Here is a 17,833-nt window from a genome sequence, read left to right as displayed (position 1 = left end):
GCAAATGGATATCCAGTTTTCCCAGCACCATTTGTTAAACAGATAGTCTCTACCCCATTTAATGGATTTCAGCCCTTTGTCAAAGATCAGCTGACCATAGGTTGATGCATCTATTTCTAGGGGCTGTGAACATTTTTATAACTCTTAGTTTGGCCTACCAAATTATAGGTCTTTGTTTTGGGGGTCTTTCTGGAGCTGAACCCAGAGCCCTGGCTAGCCTAATGGGGCCAAACAGCAGCCTGGGACCCCAGGAAAGAGCGAGGGGGTTCTTAGGCCCAGCATCTCTGGCCCCAGAAATAAGGTAGATCCGTCCTGCCTTGACACCAGCAGATCTTCCTCCGTTCAGACAACTCCAAGGGCTTCTCAGTACCTTCAGGGCCCTCCACTGCCCAGCCACACTGGCCTGGCTTCTAAGGCCCCTTCCTCCAGGAAGCCCACCCTCTAGCCTGAGTCATTTCTGCCACCTCTTCTGTCTTGCCCCAGGCTGGACTCGTAGAGAGCAGATTGGGGCTTGTTCACTGGTGTGAGGGGTAGTGGTGGCATAGGATGGTTCTGGCCCTCTCAGAATGGTGCCAATACTCAACTCCCAACTTGAGCCTGACTTTCCTCAGGACATGTCTCTGTCCCCAGCCAAGGTACATGGAGTATTCCCAGTTTGCCTGCTTATCTGTGGCCACTGCATTTTTTGGCTTGTGGATCCCAATTTCCCAGAACCTGCCCCCGCAGGGGCGGGGCAGCAAGCAAGTTACTAATTCATTCCTCACGTCCTCTTAAGCTCAGAAACAGCCTGGCAGGCACTGTGGCCAAAATGAAGACCCTCACCTCAGCCCACAGCTCCAGCACCCTTGTCCTGCTCATGCTGCTGATAGCCCTCCAGGCCACCACTGCCCTAAAGGTAGCAGGCGTCACAGGAGAGACGCATCTATGTGTGCATGAGTGTGAATGGTGTGAGCTGATGAGCAAGCAAAAGCGTCTGAGAAGTTGGGGAGAGCCTCTGTGTGTGCAAGTGTGTGACTACACATGGGTATGGATCTGTGTGTATACAAAGCAATGCTGCTGACCACACATCAAACTTACAGGTATTCTCCTATTTTGTAAAGGGGGTGATCCTGTGATTTCTGTTTTACAGACAAGGAACTGTGGCTTAACAAGTTGGCCCTGGAGGCTGGCAGTGAGGTGGGTGGTAAGCCCACTGCCCGGGCCCCTCTCTCAACCCTGCCTTCCCACGGCTGACACTTTTATGTCCCAGTTTTCTCATCTGTCAAACAGGACAAGAATAGAACCTATTCAGAGGGATGTGATGATCACACCTATAATACCTATAAAATGTGGAACAGTGCCTGGCACACTGAGATGTTGACACATACAAGAACAAGTCACATGGCTAGTCCTGCACCCATGTGTGCGAGCAGCCCTGTGTCTAAACTGAGTGGTATGCACACATGGTGAGGCATATGTATGGAAGTGTCTGCGTGCATGTGTGTGTGTGTGTGTGTGTATCCAGGCCTGGGGATCCAGGCCTTAGGGAAGGTGTGTACCTGAGGTCAGAAACTACATGCCTAGGGGAGCACCCTGCAGACCGGAGGACGGGGGTCTGGGAAGGGCCCACAGGGTTCCAAGTCCCTGTACCCTTGGCTGCAGGGAAGAAAGGAGCAAAGAGAAAGAGCCCTGTTGTCATCGTAGGGACTGGACCTTCCTTTACCCTAAAATTCTCCCACCTCCTGTGGCTCCCTGGTAGGAGACTGACTGGACCTGTCTGCACAAGTCTCTACAGGCCAAGGTCCCCAGAGATCAAATGACTCGTTCACTGGGCAGAGCTAAGACTATGTAGGAGGCTTCCTGACCACGCTGAGGCCCTCTGGGGCTCACCTCTGTCCAAACGATGGGTGACCTCCCAGACACCCGAGCCCCAAGCTCCACCATATGCCGTGTGCTTATTGTTCTCCAGGGCACCGTGGCACCCACAGAACAAGACAGATATGGTCTCTCCCCATAGTGTAGGGGATGAAGGATAGAGCTACTGCCTATGTGAGATAAATGGTCACTTAGGAAGTGTCTTACAGGGTTTATCCTGAAGCCTGGTCAGAGGCTTAGTTGGGATTGGGGGCCAGGGCTTGGTCTGGGATCAGGGTCAGGGCCCACTTGTTACCCCAAGGTGAGTGGTGTTGAAACAACTTGACACCCCTTCATTTGCTGGTCCAGAATGACATCGACATCTACAGCCTCACTGTGGAGTCCAAGATCTCATCCAGATTTGCCCACACAGTTGTCACCAGTCGGGTGGTCAACAGGGCCGACACTGTGAAGGAGGCTGCTTTCCAGATGGAGCTTCCGAAGAAAGCCTTCATCACCAACTTCTCCATGTAGGTGCCTTCCTGCCCTCTTCCTCGCTCCCCACCAGCCAAGCTCCATGGCACCACCTCCCATCTAGACCCCACCAGACCCTCTTCTTCAAGATGTCTGCCTTTGGGAGTCTCTTCTCCGCCTGTGGATCACAGGACTAGAGGCTCTACCAAGGGAGTTAGTACAGTCCCAAGGTGTTTCCATCCCTCCTTTCCCCCTTCCCTCCCTCCTTCCCTTTATCCATCATCCCTGAGTGCTGCATGAGGACCTCAGTATCTTTGTGCCCTTGTCTTTGAGGAGCAAAACTTGGGGCACCCTGAGGCCAGGCCCAGACAGCAGGAAGTTACTGAAAGGCAGATTCCAGCTCAAAAGTACAAAAATCTTGCCTTGAGGTGGGGGACCTCCTTGTTCCTGGAAGTTGTAAGCCAGACTAGTCCCTGCTCCCAACCGAGATACCTTAGAGGACATTTCTGCTCTAGGTCACAGGCCACATGGAGAGGCCCCTGGAGACTCTGAGTTGCTGCTAATCCTCACCTTCTCCTGTGCCTCCCTGCTCCCTCCACTTCCTGACTCAGTTTTGCAATGTTTGCTAAACAAGAGAGCTCCCTGCATGTCCCTGGCCCCATGGAGAGGTAGTGATTAAGGACAGGTCAGAGACAGACTGATGCCAGGAACTCAGGGAGGGTGGTGGGTGGTGCAGAGAGTGAGCAGCTCTCGAGAGAGGTCCCCAGATGAACCCTGGCATCTCTGCAGTGAGGGCAAGGGTCTTTGTAGTTTGCGTCCCTTCTTTCTGGATTATCCCTTCAACACACGCATACTCAGCAGCAGACCTTGACTAACCCTGAATCCTGCATGAGCCTCCCAGGCTGCAGGGATGCCAAGGCCCCCATGTTCCCCAGTTCTGGGCCCATCACTTCTGGCCCAAGATCTCTGGACCCAGATTATGTTGCTGTATGAAATGGGGAAGTAGGGGGTAGGATGCCCAGCTTCCTGATTGGGCAAGAAGCCCCACCTCAGCATCTGGGGAGACAGCACTGTCCAGGGAGGAGGAGGAGTCCTTTGGCCCATGAAGCAGCCCTATCTCTCGTCCAGAGTTAAATTATAACCGGGAAGGTCAGTGAGGTGGGAGGAGGAAGCTTGGTCCTGACTCCCTGATCTGCTCCACCCTCCCTGTCCCACTCTTACACACTCCCACCCTTTCACACCACCCTCAGGTAGATCAAGTGTCTGCTTACCTTACAACATCCATTCTCACCCCACAAAGGGGTTCTGGAAAACAGTCACTTTTCTTCCTGGAAACTAGCTCAGTCGATTCTGTTTCTCAGCTTTTAAGAATGGCAGCCAGGAGCATGTCCACAGCTCTGGGAGTCCCATCAATCAGTTGCCCAAAACCTATTTCATGAGTTGCCAACCACCCTGCAGAGTGCCTGCCATGTGTGTGTGTGTGTTTGGGGTGGGGGTGGGGGATCACAGCCTTCTTTTCCTCAGAGTCTGCCCTGTACAGCTGGACATAGGGCTGGGCACACATGGGGCTCAGAAAGCTCTTGCTGAGGTTTAACCAGTTCCTTTGGGAATAGTTTGTGAAGTGGAAGGGGGCAAGCCGGCATGTGTATGGGCAGAGAGAGGCCAAGATTCATCTAACCCTGCCACCTCTGCATGGTTCCTTCCTGTACGCGGTCTTCCGGCTGCTGTGCACAGCCTTGATTCATGGAGATCCACTGTGCTTTGCTTTGCAGAGCCTTGCCACCCTGCACAGCGCCTGCACAGGGTCTTGTACTCAGTAGATGCGTAATAAATGGGGTGGGCTCAGGTAAAGATGAAGAGGCTCTTGCGGGAGGTGGAATTAGGGTGGATCCCTCCCACCAGGTTCTCAACCACTCCTACCCCACCCCCACCCTAGGATCATCGATGGTGTGACCTACCCGGGGACTATCAAGGAGAAGGCTGCAGCCCAGGAGCAGTACAGCACAGCTATGGCCAGGGGCGAGAGCGCTGGCCTGGTCAAGTGAGCCCAAGGGGGCAGTGGTGGGAACCCTGGTGGGGGATGGCCAGGGGGAGGGCAGAAGCTGCCCCTGCCTTCCTGCTCTTCAGCCCCACCGCCACCTGGCTTTACCCCAAGTGGCCTGGAGGAGCAGCCCGATGCCTTCCTCCCCCAGGGCCACTGGGAGAAAGACGGAGCAGTTCCAAGTGTCAGTCAGCGTGGCTCCTGCTGCCAAGATCACGTTCGAGCTGGTATATGAGGAGCTGCTCAAGCGGCAACTGGGCACATATGAGCTGCTGCTGAAAATCCAACCCCAGCAGCTGGTCAAGCACCTGCAGGTACCTGGCACTGCCTCTTCCCAGAAGCACACCTTGGTGGCCTCCCGCCCTGCCCTTCCTTTCCACTCTGCCTCCCATGAAGCCCCACCCAGGCTGCCGACTGATCCAGTGGCCACACCTTCCTCTAGATGGACATTCACATCTTCGAGCCTCAGGGCATCAGGTTCCTGGAGACAGAGAGCACCTTCATGACCAATGAGCTGGCAGAAGCCCTTACTACCTCACAGAACAAAACCAAGGTGTGCTTGCCATGGTCAGTGGGATGGGGCTCCCAGGGGCCTGTCTTCAGTCCAAAGAGCCTGGATTCCAGGGAGCAGGACAGTTATTTGAGCTGAAGGAACTTCTGAAGTCTCTGACCATGCTGTCATTTGGCAGATGGTCAGGGCAAGGCCTAGAGGAGGATGGTGGGCACTGGTATGAACCCCAAACCCAAAGTCTGTGGGGGAAGAACTTGGAGAGTAGAGTGGTGAGAGGGTCCTGGGCCAGGTGGAGAGGAAAGGATGGCTGGATCATACACCTCCTGAGTCTAGCTTTGCTTGCATTACCTCAGCAACAGGGGCTCACTCTCACACCCCTTCCCCCACACGGAGGCCAGCCGTCTGACATCAGCCTGAGTGAAAGTTCCCTGGAATATTGACCAAAGGCTGCATCCTGGAAATCTCACTTCCCAATAGGGCAGGTATAGTGCTGGCATGGCCTCAGTGCCCCTCCTAACCACAGCCCTGGTGTTCCTCCAGGCTCACATCCGGTTCAAGCCATCGCTTTCCCAGCAGCAAAAGTCTCCAGAGCAGCAGGACACAGTCCTGAATGGCAACTTCATCATCCGCTATGATGTGAACCGGACGCTCTCAGGAGGCTCCATTCAGGTGAGTGGGCTCCAGGTGAGAGTGGGCCAACCTGCAAACCCATCCACCCTCCAGAGCCTGAACTTGAGTGTTACAGAAGAGACAAACTAACCGTCCCTGCATGGCACTGTGCACAAGGGGGTAGCACAGACAGAAAACAAGCTGCTTTGCTGAGTTGTCCATAAAAGGTTTGTCTGTATTAGAGGGCTGCTCTGCAGAGTTTCCTTCTTTGCCTTTACTGCCAGGAGGATCACAGCAAAGTTTTATGTTCAGCCTCAGAAGCTTCTCTTACTCAAGTTTCTAGCATCATTATGTCTGTCTCCCTTTTATCCCTTGCTTATGGAGTCTTTCTTCCTTTTTGGTAGATTCCAGTTTTATTATATCTGAGCCTTTTAGTATGTTGTTGTTGTTGTTGTTATGTGCCGTCAAGTCGGCCCCGACTCATAGCGACCCCTCCTTGGGTTTCCGAGGCAGTATCACTACGGAAGTAGGATTGCCCAGCCTTCCTTCCGAGGAGTGGCTGGTGGGTTTGAACCGCCAGCCTTCTGGTTAGCAGTCAAGTGCTTTAGCCACTATGCTACCAGAGCTTTTTAGTATAGGCCCCCTCAAATGCAAATAGGAAATAAAATGGAGGAGAATTCCAGTGGGCCATGCATGACCGGAGAAGGCTTCTTACAAGAGGAGCTGGGCTGAGCCTGGAAAGAGGAGTTAACGGGGCTAGGGGGCTGGAGCGGGCTGGAAGGAGAGCACAAAGGGAGCCTAAGGACTTGGTGCCCCCAAATGGAGGAAGATGAAGAGACTAGAAGTGCGGGGAAGATAGGGCTGTGGCTCTGACCGCCTGTGAGCCTCCTCAATCTGTCTGCAGATCGAGAATGGCTACTTTGTGCACTACTTTGCCCCTGAGGGCCTGCCCACCATGCCCAAGAATGTGGTCTTCGTCATTGACAAGAGTGGTTCCATGAGTGGCAGGAAAATCCAGCAGGTGGGTCCCAGGGGCCAAGCCAAGGCCCTGAAAGCTCCTAGGCCCCTCATACCATGAGCTCTAGTGCAGCAGGCAGACCCTCCCTCCTCCATCTCCTTGGGTAGGAGCTTCAGGGGCCAAGGAAGGCCAGAATACGGGGCATCCCTATCTCAGGGCATATACCTCTTGTCCCCACCTCAGACGGGAACCCAGGGATGCCAGCCCAAAGGCACATGAGCCCTCAGGGAGGCCCCACTGAGCCATTCACCCCAGCCCATCTCCCCTCCTGCTGACCAGACACGGGAAGCACTAATCAAGATCCTGGGTGACCTCCGCCCCAACGACCAGTTCAACCTCGTCATCTTCAGCTCAGAGATAGCCCAGTGGAAGCCATCGATGGTGCAGGCCTCAGCGAATAACGTGAATGAGGCCAAGAGCTATGCTGCCACCATCAAGGCCCAGGGAGGTAAGTGCCTCTGCAGCCCTGTGGGTGGGAGCTTTCAGGGCTGGAGGCCACCTCGAAAGTGTGTGCTTCTCAGGAACCAACATCAACGATGCGATGATGACGGCTGTGAAGCTGCTGGACAAGAGCAACCGGCAGGAGCTGTTGCCCTCAGGGAGTGTCTCTCTCATCATCCTGCTCACTGATGGTGACCCCACTGAGGGTGAGCATCCTACAGGGGCAGCCATCAGGGGCCCATCCTGGCATGTTGGGGGACCTAGGGTGGGGGTGGCCCTCTGAGGCTCCATGGAGCGAATCACTCTTTTCTTATCCCCTTTCCAAACCCATGGGTCCAGGGGAGACCAACCCTGTGAAGATCCAGAAGAATGTGAGAGAGGCCATAAATGGCCAGTACAGCCTCTTCTGCCTGGGCTTTGGCTTAGACGTCAGCTATGTCTTCCTGGAAAAGCTGGCGCTGGATAACGGTGGCCTGGCTCGGCGCATCTATGAGGACTCAGACTCCGCCTTGCAGCTCCAGGTGCTGGCATGTCCTGAGTGGGGAAGGGCACAGAGAGGCTGGGCAGACCCCAGCCCAGCCTTTGTGACACTCCCCACCCTGCAGGACTTCTATCAGGAGGTGGCCAACCCACTGCTGTCTGCAGTGACCTTCGAGTACCCAAGCAACACTGTGGAGAAGGTCACTCAGGAAAACTTAGGGCTCCTCTTCAAGGGCTCAGAGATGGTGGTGGCCGGGAAGCTGCGGGACCAGAGCCCTGATGTACTCTCTGCCAAAGTCAGCGGGCAGGTGGTGAGTGCAACCAACTTGTCTCAAGCAGAATGGCAGCTGGGACCAAGGGCAGGTTCCACCTTTGTAGCCAGAGGACTGGGTTCAGGTCCCGGCCCCACTGAGCTCCAGCAGACTGGCCTTGGGCAAGTTGCAGAATGATCTGAGCCTTGGGTTTCCCCTCTGCCACTTGTGGATGACAGCTGTCCCCACTTTGTGGGTTCGTGGTAGAGGCTCAGTGAGATAATAGAGTGAAGCTCATGAAAATGCGTGTGCTGTGCCCACACGAGGTAGGGACTCAGCAGTTGATATGTGATGTGGCTGCAGTGGTTAGTGTGAGCACCTGGCGACAGCAGGGGTTCCCTGCTATCACTTGTCCCTCCCGTCTTCACACCAGCCCTCTGAGGTTGCAGTCCGGCAGGACAGTTGCTTCTGTTTCACAGATAAGCAGACTGAGCTCCAGACAAGGCAGGCGACTGGCCCTGGGCCCACTGTAGTTGGGTTGAGAGCCCAGCTCCCCAGCACGCTGCCTTCTCCTTACCCACCCTGCCCTGCCTCTGTGCCACAGGTGCTCTGTCTCTGTGACCTCCTTCCAGAGAGTACCTCTCATTCCACAAAGAGAAACTGAGCACCTAATATGCGCAGGTCCTTTTCTAGTCTCTGGGGATACAGCAGCGAATGAGGCAGACCCTGCCCGTGTAGACAGATCATCATACATATGAGGAGCTTGCAGGTCCAGATGCACCTGACAGAAGATTAACCCAGGGACTCAGGAGAACAGCTCCAGGGGCCTCAGCCTGGTCTTTGGGTCAGGAATGGCTTCCTGGAGGAGGCCTAGCTGGGGCAGAGGGGTAAGTAGAAGGTGGACAGAGCCAGTGATGGAGTGAAGTAGGAATGTTCTGGGCCATGATGGCAGGAGGGCTGCATGTGCAGGGAGAATGAATGGCAAGTGAGTATGGGGTGCCCAGGGCCTCATCCTAGGAGAGGTGACCAAACATCACAAATGTCAGGGCCCTGTGACCAGCCCACCTGCTTCAGACCCAGCTCTGCCACTTCCCAAAGGTGAGACCACGGGCCAGTCACTTAACCTCCTCACGCCTGAATTTCTTCCTTTGTAAAAATGGGACTGTCACCGTATTCACCTCGTAAGGCTGCAGTGGGGACTACTGTGAGCTCAGTGTAAGTACTTCATAAATGTCAGCTGTCTATACTGTCCTAGAGGCCAGGCGTCCCCCAAATTGTGGAACCCAAGATAGTTCAGGGTAGTTCACAAACAAACACATACCTTTATTTTGGTGATCATGAATTCATTTTGCTATGCCTTCTGAAAACTCTTACTTGAACCTTAGATTTCACAGGTATTATTGCTTGGGACAAGGTCAAATAAGACATGGTAGTCTCTTTAAAGTTCATTTAAGAAACAAAGATCAAATCCATAGCTGTGGGGGGTGAGGGGTAGGACAAAATTCATGTGGGCTGCCTGAATGTGAGAAAGCTTGGAAAAGCCGAGCTCTAGGTGAGTCAGAGTAGGGCCATTCAAGCAGGGGGTCTAGTCCACATTATAAAAGGTCTCCTGGCTGCTGTGGCGAGCTCTGGTGGGAAAGGGTGGGTTCCTCTGCCCATGGCTGGACCACATTTCCCAGGCTGTGAGCTGCGTCAGCCTAAGACCATAGCCCCTCCCCGGGGAAGGCAGCCATCAATTCACACAGAGCTTAGGGGCCTTCTTTACTCTCATCATCCACAGGGCACAGCTACAGCTCAGGAGCTGGCTTGTTGGGATGGATGAGGCCCTAACCCTGGAGCCAAGATGCCTGAGTTCTATTCTCAGCTCTGCCACTGACCCCTTTTTCCTCATTCCCAGGTTTCTCATGTTTGGGGTGAGGGTGGTCTCTCTGGAGACCCTTTCTGTTCCACACTGTGCTGCCAGCCCTTCCTGCTGTGTCTACACTGGCCTGAGGGTTCATATCCTATCCTTGCTTCCCTTTCTCCCTAAAGGTCTGCCTGACCTGGGCTCCTGGTTCCACACCTACTTCACTGTCCCTGAGATAATGTGCTACCTGCTATCTCCTCCTCCTTCTCATCTTTGGGGGCTCTGTGATGAGCCCCTCCAACTTCTAAACTCTCCTGATCCCACATTCTATGCAAAGGAAATGTGGTCCTTGCAGACAATGCCTAGGCCCTGCCCCAGCGCCAGCCAGTTTCTCATGGAGGTGCTCGAAAGTGCCAGGCCAGGTGCAGACAGATGCCAGGCCCTCACTGTCTGCACTGCTTGGGCCCCTTTCTCCAGCACAAGCAGAATATTACCTTCCAAACGGAGTCCAAAGTGGTTGAGCAGGAGGAAGAGTTCCGGAGCCCCAAGTACATCTTCCACAACTTCATGGAGAGACTCTGGGCATACTTGACCATCCAGCAACTGCTAAAGCAAATGTGAGTGGCCGGCACACCTGGAGGCCAACTGAGCCTTCCACACTCGACAGGCGCACTTCCCAGGCATTTTGCTGGTAGGGCGGGCACTGATTGGCGTGGGACATTCCCTAGGCATGGAGAGGAATGTCTTGGTGTCATGTCCGAGCTCCATATTCTCCCAGGGGGACCTTCTTAGAAAGGGCCAAAAGGGAGGAGGACCTATCTAGGGATGTGCTGAGCTCTGATATCCTCAACTTGCAGTGTTTCCGCATCTGACGCTGAGCGGCCAGCCCTTGAGAGCCAAGCTCTGGGCTTGTCACTCAATTATAGCTTTGTCACACCTCTCACGTCTATGGTGGTCACCAAACCCGAAGGCCTAGAACAAGTTGCTGAAAAGCCCAAGGAAGATGGTAGGTGTGGGATTGGGACCCCCAACCTCCTAGGCAGCAAAGTTCCTTCCTAACATCCTCCCAGCCATTTCCCTGCATCCTGACTGAGACCCCACCCACAAACTCCCAAAAGGTGACAGAGCCCCAGGAGACTTGTGCCATTTCATGGATGCGGAAAACGAGGCCAGGGCTTCTGGCTCCCCTCATTTATTGCACCTGTGTCATCTGGGGTGCACCTATGTCATCTGGGGTTGGGAGTTAAACATAACCATTTCAAATTGATCAAACCCACCCTAACAGTGTTTCTCTCTCTCTCCTAACAGTGTTTCTTTCTCTCTCTCTCTCTCTTTTGTTTTACCTAGCAAAGAGACAGAGTCTCCCCTTGGGATATGGTAATGGTAAGGGTCTAATAGCCTCAATGCCTGGCCTGGGTGATGATCTGCTTATACAAGAACTAGGGCACCAGCCTCATAAGGTGACTTGTGAGGACCTGGATTGACAAAGAGCCTAACTCTGGTTCTCTCTGCCAGGAGGGACATCCTCTGCCCAAGTGTGCTAATGTCTTTAATTGCCTGTTTATTCAAATTTTGGCTGGCACTCCTCTCAGGCCCTGTGTCGGGCACTGGGAACACAAGCCATGTCCAGCTGGGGGCCACATAAAAGTAGATCCAAGAAGCAAACCCAAGTCTCTTTGATTCCCAGCTCACAGAGCCTTCAGAGGTCGGCCCATAGGAAGCGGATTGTCCAGATCAATAGGTAGCTACAATGGAGAGAGTTGTGGGAGGGAAGCTTGACCCTAACCACTGGCCGGACTCTGCCCCTGGCTGTGGAGAAGGGGGAGGGAGGAGTTGCCTGACTCATCTGCTTGGTGTCAGGGCTGGGACTCATGTCCAGGTGTGTCTGATTATCAGGCAGTCTTGCAGATGCTCATCTTAATGGAAGAAGAGGACTGGAAGGACCAGGTAGGTTAGGGAGTACTGCCAAGGGGGAAGGAGCCCTGGTTGTTCAATGGTTATAGCAATCAGCTGCTAACTATGGAGGTCAGTGGTTCAAATCCCCCAGCTGCTTCTTGGGAACCCTGTGGGGCAGTTCTCCTCTGCCCTGTAGGTCACTATGAGTTGGAATCGACTTGATATAGTGGGTTTGGTTTGGTTTTGGCCAAGGAGTAGGCATGATATCCCAGGGGGGAGGAGTTCAAAAGGGGGTCCATTGTTGCAACTTTAATGTTCCCATAGTTGCTGGTGGGGAGGTCCCTCAGAGTGGCAGAGTATGAGTAGGGGAGCCATCCTTCTTCCCCTGAGGTGAGGTCCTACCGCCCTGGTTATGGGGACTTATGATATTGCCTGAGAGAAGGCTCTACTGGTGTCACCTTTTCCAAAAGCTGGACCTCCCTTCAGAGATCAGAAACCCATGATGACCAGATTACACAGTCTTGTTCCTCCTCCTGTGTTCCACCTTGATCGCCTTGAAGATCTGATCCGGACGTCATCACAACCAGGACCAGACTTACTACGTAAGCCACTTTCTGACTCCCTAGCGGTCTCAGTTTCCTCATGATTGTCATTGAACCTGCCCCATATAGTTGAATGAGATAAAGCATCAAGGGACTTGGCACTTGATCAAGGGCTTGACAGACCAGGGGAGCTGCTGGGGGTGGTGGTTGTGACATTAAATAATTGAGGCTTGGTTTAATACAGAATCTTCTTCTGAAGGAGGGTCAGGTGGAGAGAGGAGAGCAGGGGCAGGGCTTGGTGGGGAGAGTCGCATTTCCTGAGGGACTGTGCCCACCTTCATTGCCTTCCACCAGTCACCCCTTTGCCTTGCTCTCAGCACTTTATTTCCTTAGGTGTGAGCTCTTCCAGCTACTTCAGTTGTCCCTGGAATCCTAGGTTGTCAGACCACAAGCCCTGACAGAGTAGCCTCTCCGCCATCTCCTTGTTCAGAACTAGAGGAGACCAGCCAAGACGGTTCACCATGGAGCTCTTTGGACCATGTCACCTCCCTCCCTCCTTCCTCTCCTAAAGCACCTCTTTCCCCACCCAGATTAAGGGACAGCTGGCTTAGAGAGGTCCTGTCTTCCTCAGCCCCATCAGGCATCTGGTTCCTAAAGCAGGACTTTATGAGTCCTTTAATTTTCACTAAATTAGGGTCATTACATTCTGGGGCTTCATTCATGATGAAAGGGAAGACTTCCTCCATTTACAAGGCCAAAGCTGGTCCCTTGAGCTGTTTCTGATGCCCCAATCTGAACTCAAACACAGCTGGCAGAGCCAGCCTGTCTCCTCAGCGTTTCCCTAGTAACATGCTTTCCTTTTTGAAAATCTCTACTTACAAAGGCTCTTCTAGGTGGGGTGATGTGGGCCAGGGGCTTGGTGGATGGCAGTGATTGCTAGAAGGCATGCTGATCGCTCTGATCAGCCTTCTCTCTTTCTGTTTCTGATTGTTCCTGCACTAATGCCTGTTTTGTTGCTATTAACCTCTTCTGTTTCTGATCAACACATTTCATGATGTAGATGATCTCCCTAACCCAGACCAGAGCCTTTGGAGTAGCTTCTTGCCCTGTAACAGGAGGACTCTCGCAGGGGAGAGCCCTGGCGCTCTCTACAAACCGATTACAGAGGTTTCTCCATGTTGAAGTGGAAAGGGGGCCCTGGCCACAACCCCCCTGTTCTGTTCTTCTCCCCCATGCCCCAGGAAGGGGTCACCTCAACCTGGACTTTTTTTTCCCCCCAGAAACAAGCTCAGAATCCCCAACCTTAGGTAAGTTGCCAGCCTTCCTCAGCATCCTACTCCATCCTTGACCCCTAGCCTACTCTACCTGCCCCAGGAACCTTGCACTTGCTCTCCTAGCCCCCATCCTGGCTCCTCACGCCATCCTGTCACTGCCTGGGCAGAGCGTGGACCGGCTCTGTGTGGACATCGAGCACTCTCAGGGGCCAGTCAACCTGCTCTCAGATCCTGACCAAGGTGAGATATGCATACACAGTCGTCTCTACCAAGAGGGACATGGCCACCACTGCCACCAACTTACCCACCTGCAGAAACACACAGGTGCAGGCTCTGCCCCCCGGGCCTGCCACAGACCACAGAGTACATTCTCCCATTCACGCCCCTATGCACAAACACTTGCACTTGCTCACACCCCCACCCCCACAGACCTTTCCCTGGTGGCACATGTGCAGGTCTGTGTGGCATGGGCACTCAGGATCACTGGTCACGCAGGTATGGGCTTGCCCCAGGGCTCTCCATACTCTGTCATCACTGAATGTAAATAATCCCAGTGACACGTGGGCAGCACCCAGACAGAGCACAGAGGAGGAGGTAGGAGATGCCTGAAAGCCAGGGGAGCTGGACAAAATTACCCAGGAGTAGTTGGGCCTTGGCAGGCAAGAAGGAGTCCCCTAGGTAGAGGGAGGGTCAAGATATTACAGATGGAAGAATTAGTGCCTACAGAGGCACAGAGCCCCAAAAGATGCTAGGGGAACTGTAGAGGGTGGAAGAGGGGTATTATATTAGGAGGTAAGCCTGCTGCTAGATCTCTGGGAAGGGCCTCATTGGTCTAGCTGGGGTGGTTGGATAGTGTGTGGGAATGAGCACACACACATACCTGCAAGCCACTGAGCCATTGAACCTTACAACTCCCTCATGACTCCCAGCCTCCACATGGTCTCCCACTTAATCGTGCCAGGCCCAGAAGTCTGTTTACTCCCTGAGGGCAAGGACCACTGATTTTTCATCTTATTAATGGCTATGGCATCTAGCACAGAGCCAGGCACACGACATGGGCTTCAGGAAGGTTTATGAGAGAAGACTTCCTTCTCAGAGGTCTCGTTCTGAGGGAGAGACTCGAGTAGCTACCACAGAGGACTTGAGGGCCCTTCTAAAGCCATGTGAAACCAAGAAATGAATGAGATGATTGTGGGAACCAGACCTCTGTGTGAGGGAATGCTGAGGAGGAAGTGCTGTACCTGGTGGAGTTCTCCTCCTGAGGAGATGGACTGGTGAAGAACACTTCCTGGGGAATGACCATAATAAGGGAGGACTTCCTGTCCAGGACAGCACCCAGCCCTGGCAGGGTTACAGCTTTGCTTTTCTGCTCTTGCTCCTCTCAGGGGTTGAGGTGACTGGCCAGTTTGATACAACTCAGTTTTCGTGGATTGAGGTGACCTTCAGGAACCCCCAGCTGCAGGTCCGTGTGTCCCCTGAACATGTAGTGGTGACTCGGAACCAAAGAAGCTCGGCTTACAAGTGGAAGAAAACACTGTTCTCAGTGTTGCCTGGGTAAGCCCCAGGCTGGGGTGCTAGGCAAATGACCTCTTGGCCTACATTGGCTGACCACACTCCTGACAGGTGGCCTGGGGCCACAGACCCGGGGGTGGCATGGCTGGGCATGAGTCTTCTGCAATGGTCTGTACCACAAGATGGGTAGAAAAGCAGGTCTGGACGGTACCAAGGGAAGACCTAGCTCCCCTCACACCTAACCCAGGGCACAATCCCACGCAGGTGACAGTATGATTTGAACTAGCTTTGCTGCTAATCCTGGGTGACCCTGAGCAGACCACATAGCCTCTCTGAGCCTCTGTTTCCTCACTAAGAACTAGGGATGATCATCCAGCCCTGACTCAAGGTGGAGAATGAGCTGGGGAATGCTTCAGCCATTAGATGGCGCAGTGCCTGCTGGGCACACCACTGGGGACACTATACACAGTGATGTAATAGACACAATAATGAGAAGCTAGAAAGCACTGCTCATGGGGAAAGTTACTGTTGTTTTCCTTAGCCTGTTTTTGAAGCTTAGATGACAAGTCTATTCGGTGTCCAGTACTCAGCAGCTGGAGGGTAATAGAGGCAGATGGTGGCCTCATCTCAGTGTGGCTGCCCCACTATAGAGCCTTCCAAAGGCAGCTCTCTGCCTCTAGAAATCATAAGGGTTTCTGGGAAAGAAGCTGGACCCTCTGTGGGCAGTGGCCTTGTAGCCCCTAATCTGCACTATAGCCTATCTTTTTCTGAGTATGGAGGTCATAGTCCAGGGCTATCTCACTGAGCTCCTAGACAGGAACTCATTTCCACTTGACAAAGGCATGCCCACCTAGCAAATCCAAGGGGTCCGCTTGAAATGTTTGCCAATTTCATAAAAGATCTTCCTGAAGTCTCCAGTTATCTGAAGAATATATAAAGATCAATAGCATTTCCACATACAGAACATAAAAACTGGAAAATGTAATAAAGAATTCCTATTAATTGCATACTTTCTTGATCCGTCATGACTCACAGAAGACACAATAAAGAAAAATGGACCACATCTTTCATCTTGAATTGAGGTAATAGGACAGTGTTTGTTTAGGGCAATTCCATTTAAAATAACCTCATAGTAACAGCAGAGGATTTTATTGGACATGCTTAAAGGAGTCTAAAATTATCAGAATATGAAAAAGGCAAGAATTTCCAAGATTATTTTAAGGAGAGAATAGGATGAGGAGGGATTTGCCCTTCTAGACATTAAAGCACATTATGAAACACTAATCATCAAGAATGTGGCACCAACCATTAGAACAAAAAGGACAGAGTAGATGTATCAGAGAAGCTCCCTAAATCATGTAGCACTAATATAATATATTGCTTATAGAATATATATGATAATATATGACATTATATAATAATACAACTAAACATATATAACCACATAACAATATAATATAACCATAGGAAACTATATAGGACCTCTGGTGGCATAGTGCCTAAGGCATCTGACTGTTAACCAGAAGGCTGGCGGTTCAAACCCACCAGCCACTCCTTGGAAGGAAGGTTGGGCAGTCTACTTCCATAGAGATACCACCTCGGAAACCCAAAGAGGGGTTGCTATGAGTCAGATCTGACTCCACGGCAGTGAGTTTGGTTGCTAATTCATGAGCAACCAAATTTAAGCAAACAATAGGGATAGGAACTATTATGAATAATATGGGATAAACAGATCTCACTAAGTTAATTTTGGTCCCATTTTACCAACATGGAAACTGAAGCCTGAAGTCTTAAGGGATTTCTCATGCAAGGCCACACGGAATTCCTGAGAACTCCTAGGCTCCTGCCCACCCCAGCTGCTGAGGTTCTGGCCAGATTCCATGCAGGCCTGCCCATGCCCTACCTTCCTGCTCAGGACACTGGATTTTTTCCACAGCCTAAAGATGACCATAGACAAGAATGGTCTCCTGCTGCTCAGTGGTCCAGACAAAGTGACCATCGGCCTGTTGTTCTGGGAAGGCCCTGAGCCAGGCCTCCGGCTTCTTCTGCAGGACACTGATTGCTTCTCCAGCCACGTCAGTGGAAACCTTGGTATGCTGCCCATGGCCTGGTCTTGGGACCTCCTCAGGGACCCCTCTGCCTAGGAACAGGCAGTGCTACCTTGTCTCTGTGTGTCTCCTGGTCTCTCTTTGGTTTTCCCCCTCACTGACCCACCCTTTATATCTCAGGCCAGTTCTACCAGGACGTGCTCTGGAAGCACCCAGGAGGAAAAGACAATGAGCGAACACTGACGGTTCAGGGTAGTGACTACCTTGCCACCAGGTGAGCCAGCACAAGCCAGCCCAATGACCCCGGCCAGGGAAGGGGGCTAGGAGGACGAGAGCTGGACTTGGTGGGCCCCCACTTCCCCTGTCCTTATCCAGAAACTAGAAACAGATCAAAGGATGACACCTCCGATATGTATGTCCCAGCTCTCAGTGACCCTACAAAGGATGGTGAACTCAGACCCACAGAAACCACACCTACCTAGAGATCACTGGAGTGTGTTGGGGCAGTAGGAATACCCCTAAACTTTCAGAGTCCTGGACTCTGGTGGCCATACGCAATGAGGTCCCCCTAAGGAGTCCCCTGGGTGAGGGGGCCTCATCAGCATGCATGAAGGGAAATCTAGAGGGCCCCAGGACTTCCTATCCACCATGTCCCCATCCCCAGCTATCCCTTTCTCTTCCCACCATACCTGAGCTCTGCTGACCACCTGTCTGTCTGATTGCCTGTCTATCTATCCCAGAGAGCTCAAGCTGGATTTCCAAGAGGGGCCCCCTGGAACAGAGATTTCCTGCTGGTCTGTGACGCTATAGTTCAGAGAGGAGGAGCTGTGAGGCCCCATGCACACCCCATTCTACCCTGCTGTGTGCAGGTGGCCACCACCCTGCCACCTGGTAGGAAGGAACATAAGCATGCTGCTACAGCCACAGGGCCACCCGTGGAGCCTGGACTGCAATGGGGAGGGGGATTCCCACTCAATAAAAATAAAGATGGCATGAGCCCAGGAAGTGGAGCATCCCATAGCCTCAGAATCCTATCCTGGATATAGCTAGTGGAACC

At 52.8% G+C, this 17,833-nt stretch overlaps 1 protein-coding gene across 1 annotated transcript; it reads left to right on the top strand.

Annotated features, from left to right (window-relative positions):
- Positions 1-808: 808 nt before the first annotated feature.
- On the top strand, positions 809-17,586 carry ITIH4 (inter-alpha-trypsin inhibitor heavy chain 4). The gene is made up of 19 exons (XM_007952093.2): positions 809-895; positions 2,203-2,363; positions 4,244-4,348; positions 4,500-4,662; positions 4,791-4,901; positions 5,400-5,528; positions 6,373-6,489; positions 6,766-6,934; positions 7,008-7,133; positions 7,267-7,448; positions 7,533-7,718; positions 9,982-10,121; positions 10,362-10,510; positions 13,184-13,249; positions 13,340-13,456; positions 14,602-14,770; positions 16,665-16,819; positions 16,957-17,050; positions 17,517-17,586. Exons 1-19 carry the CDS (start codon positions 809-811, stop codon positions 17,584-17,586), a joined length of 2,496 nt encoding a protein of 831 aa, XP_007950284.2.
- Positions 17,587-17,833: the final 247 nt, after the last annotated feature.

The sequence above is a fragment of the Orycteropus afer genome, unplaced genomic scaffold (assembly GCF_000298275.1).
Source record: "Orycteropus afer afer isolate SDZICR_OR568_19922 unplaced genomic scaffold, OryAfe1.0 scaffold00323, whole genome shotgun sequence".
Lineage (NCBI taxonomy): Eukaryota > Metazoa > Chordata > Mammalia > Tubulidentata > Orycteropodidae > Orycteropus > Orycteropus afer.
Note: the sequence above shows the minus strand (reverse complement) of the source record. Positions and strands in the feature narration are given on the sequence as shown.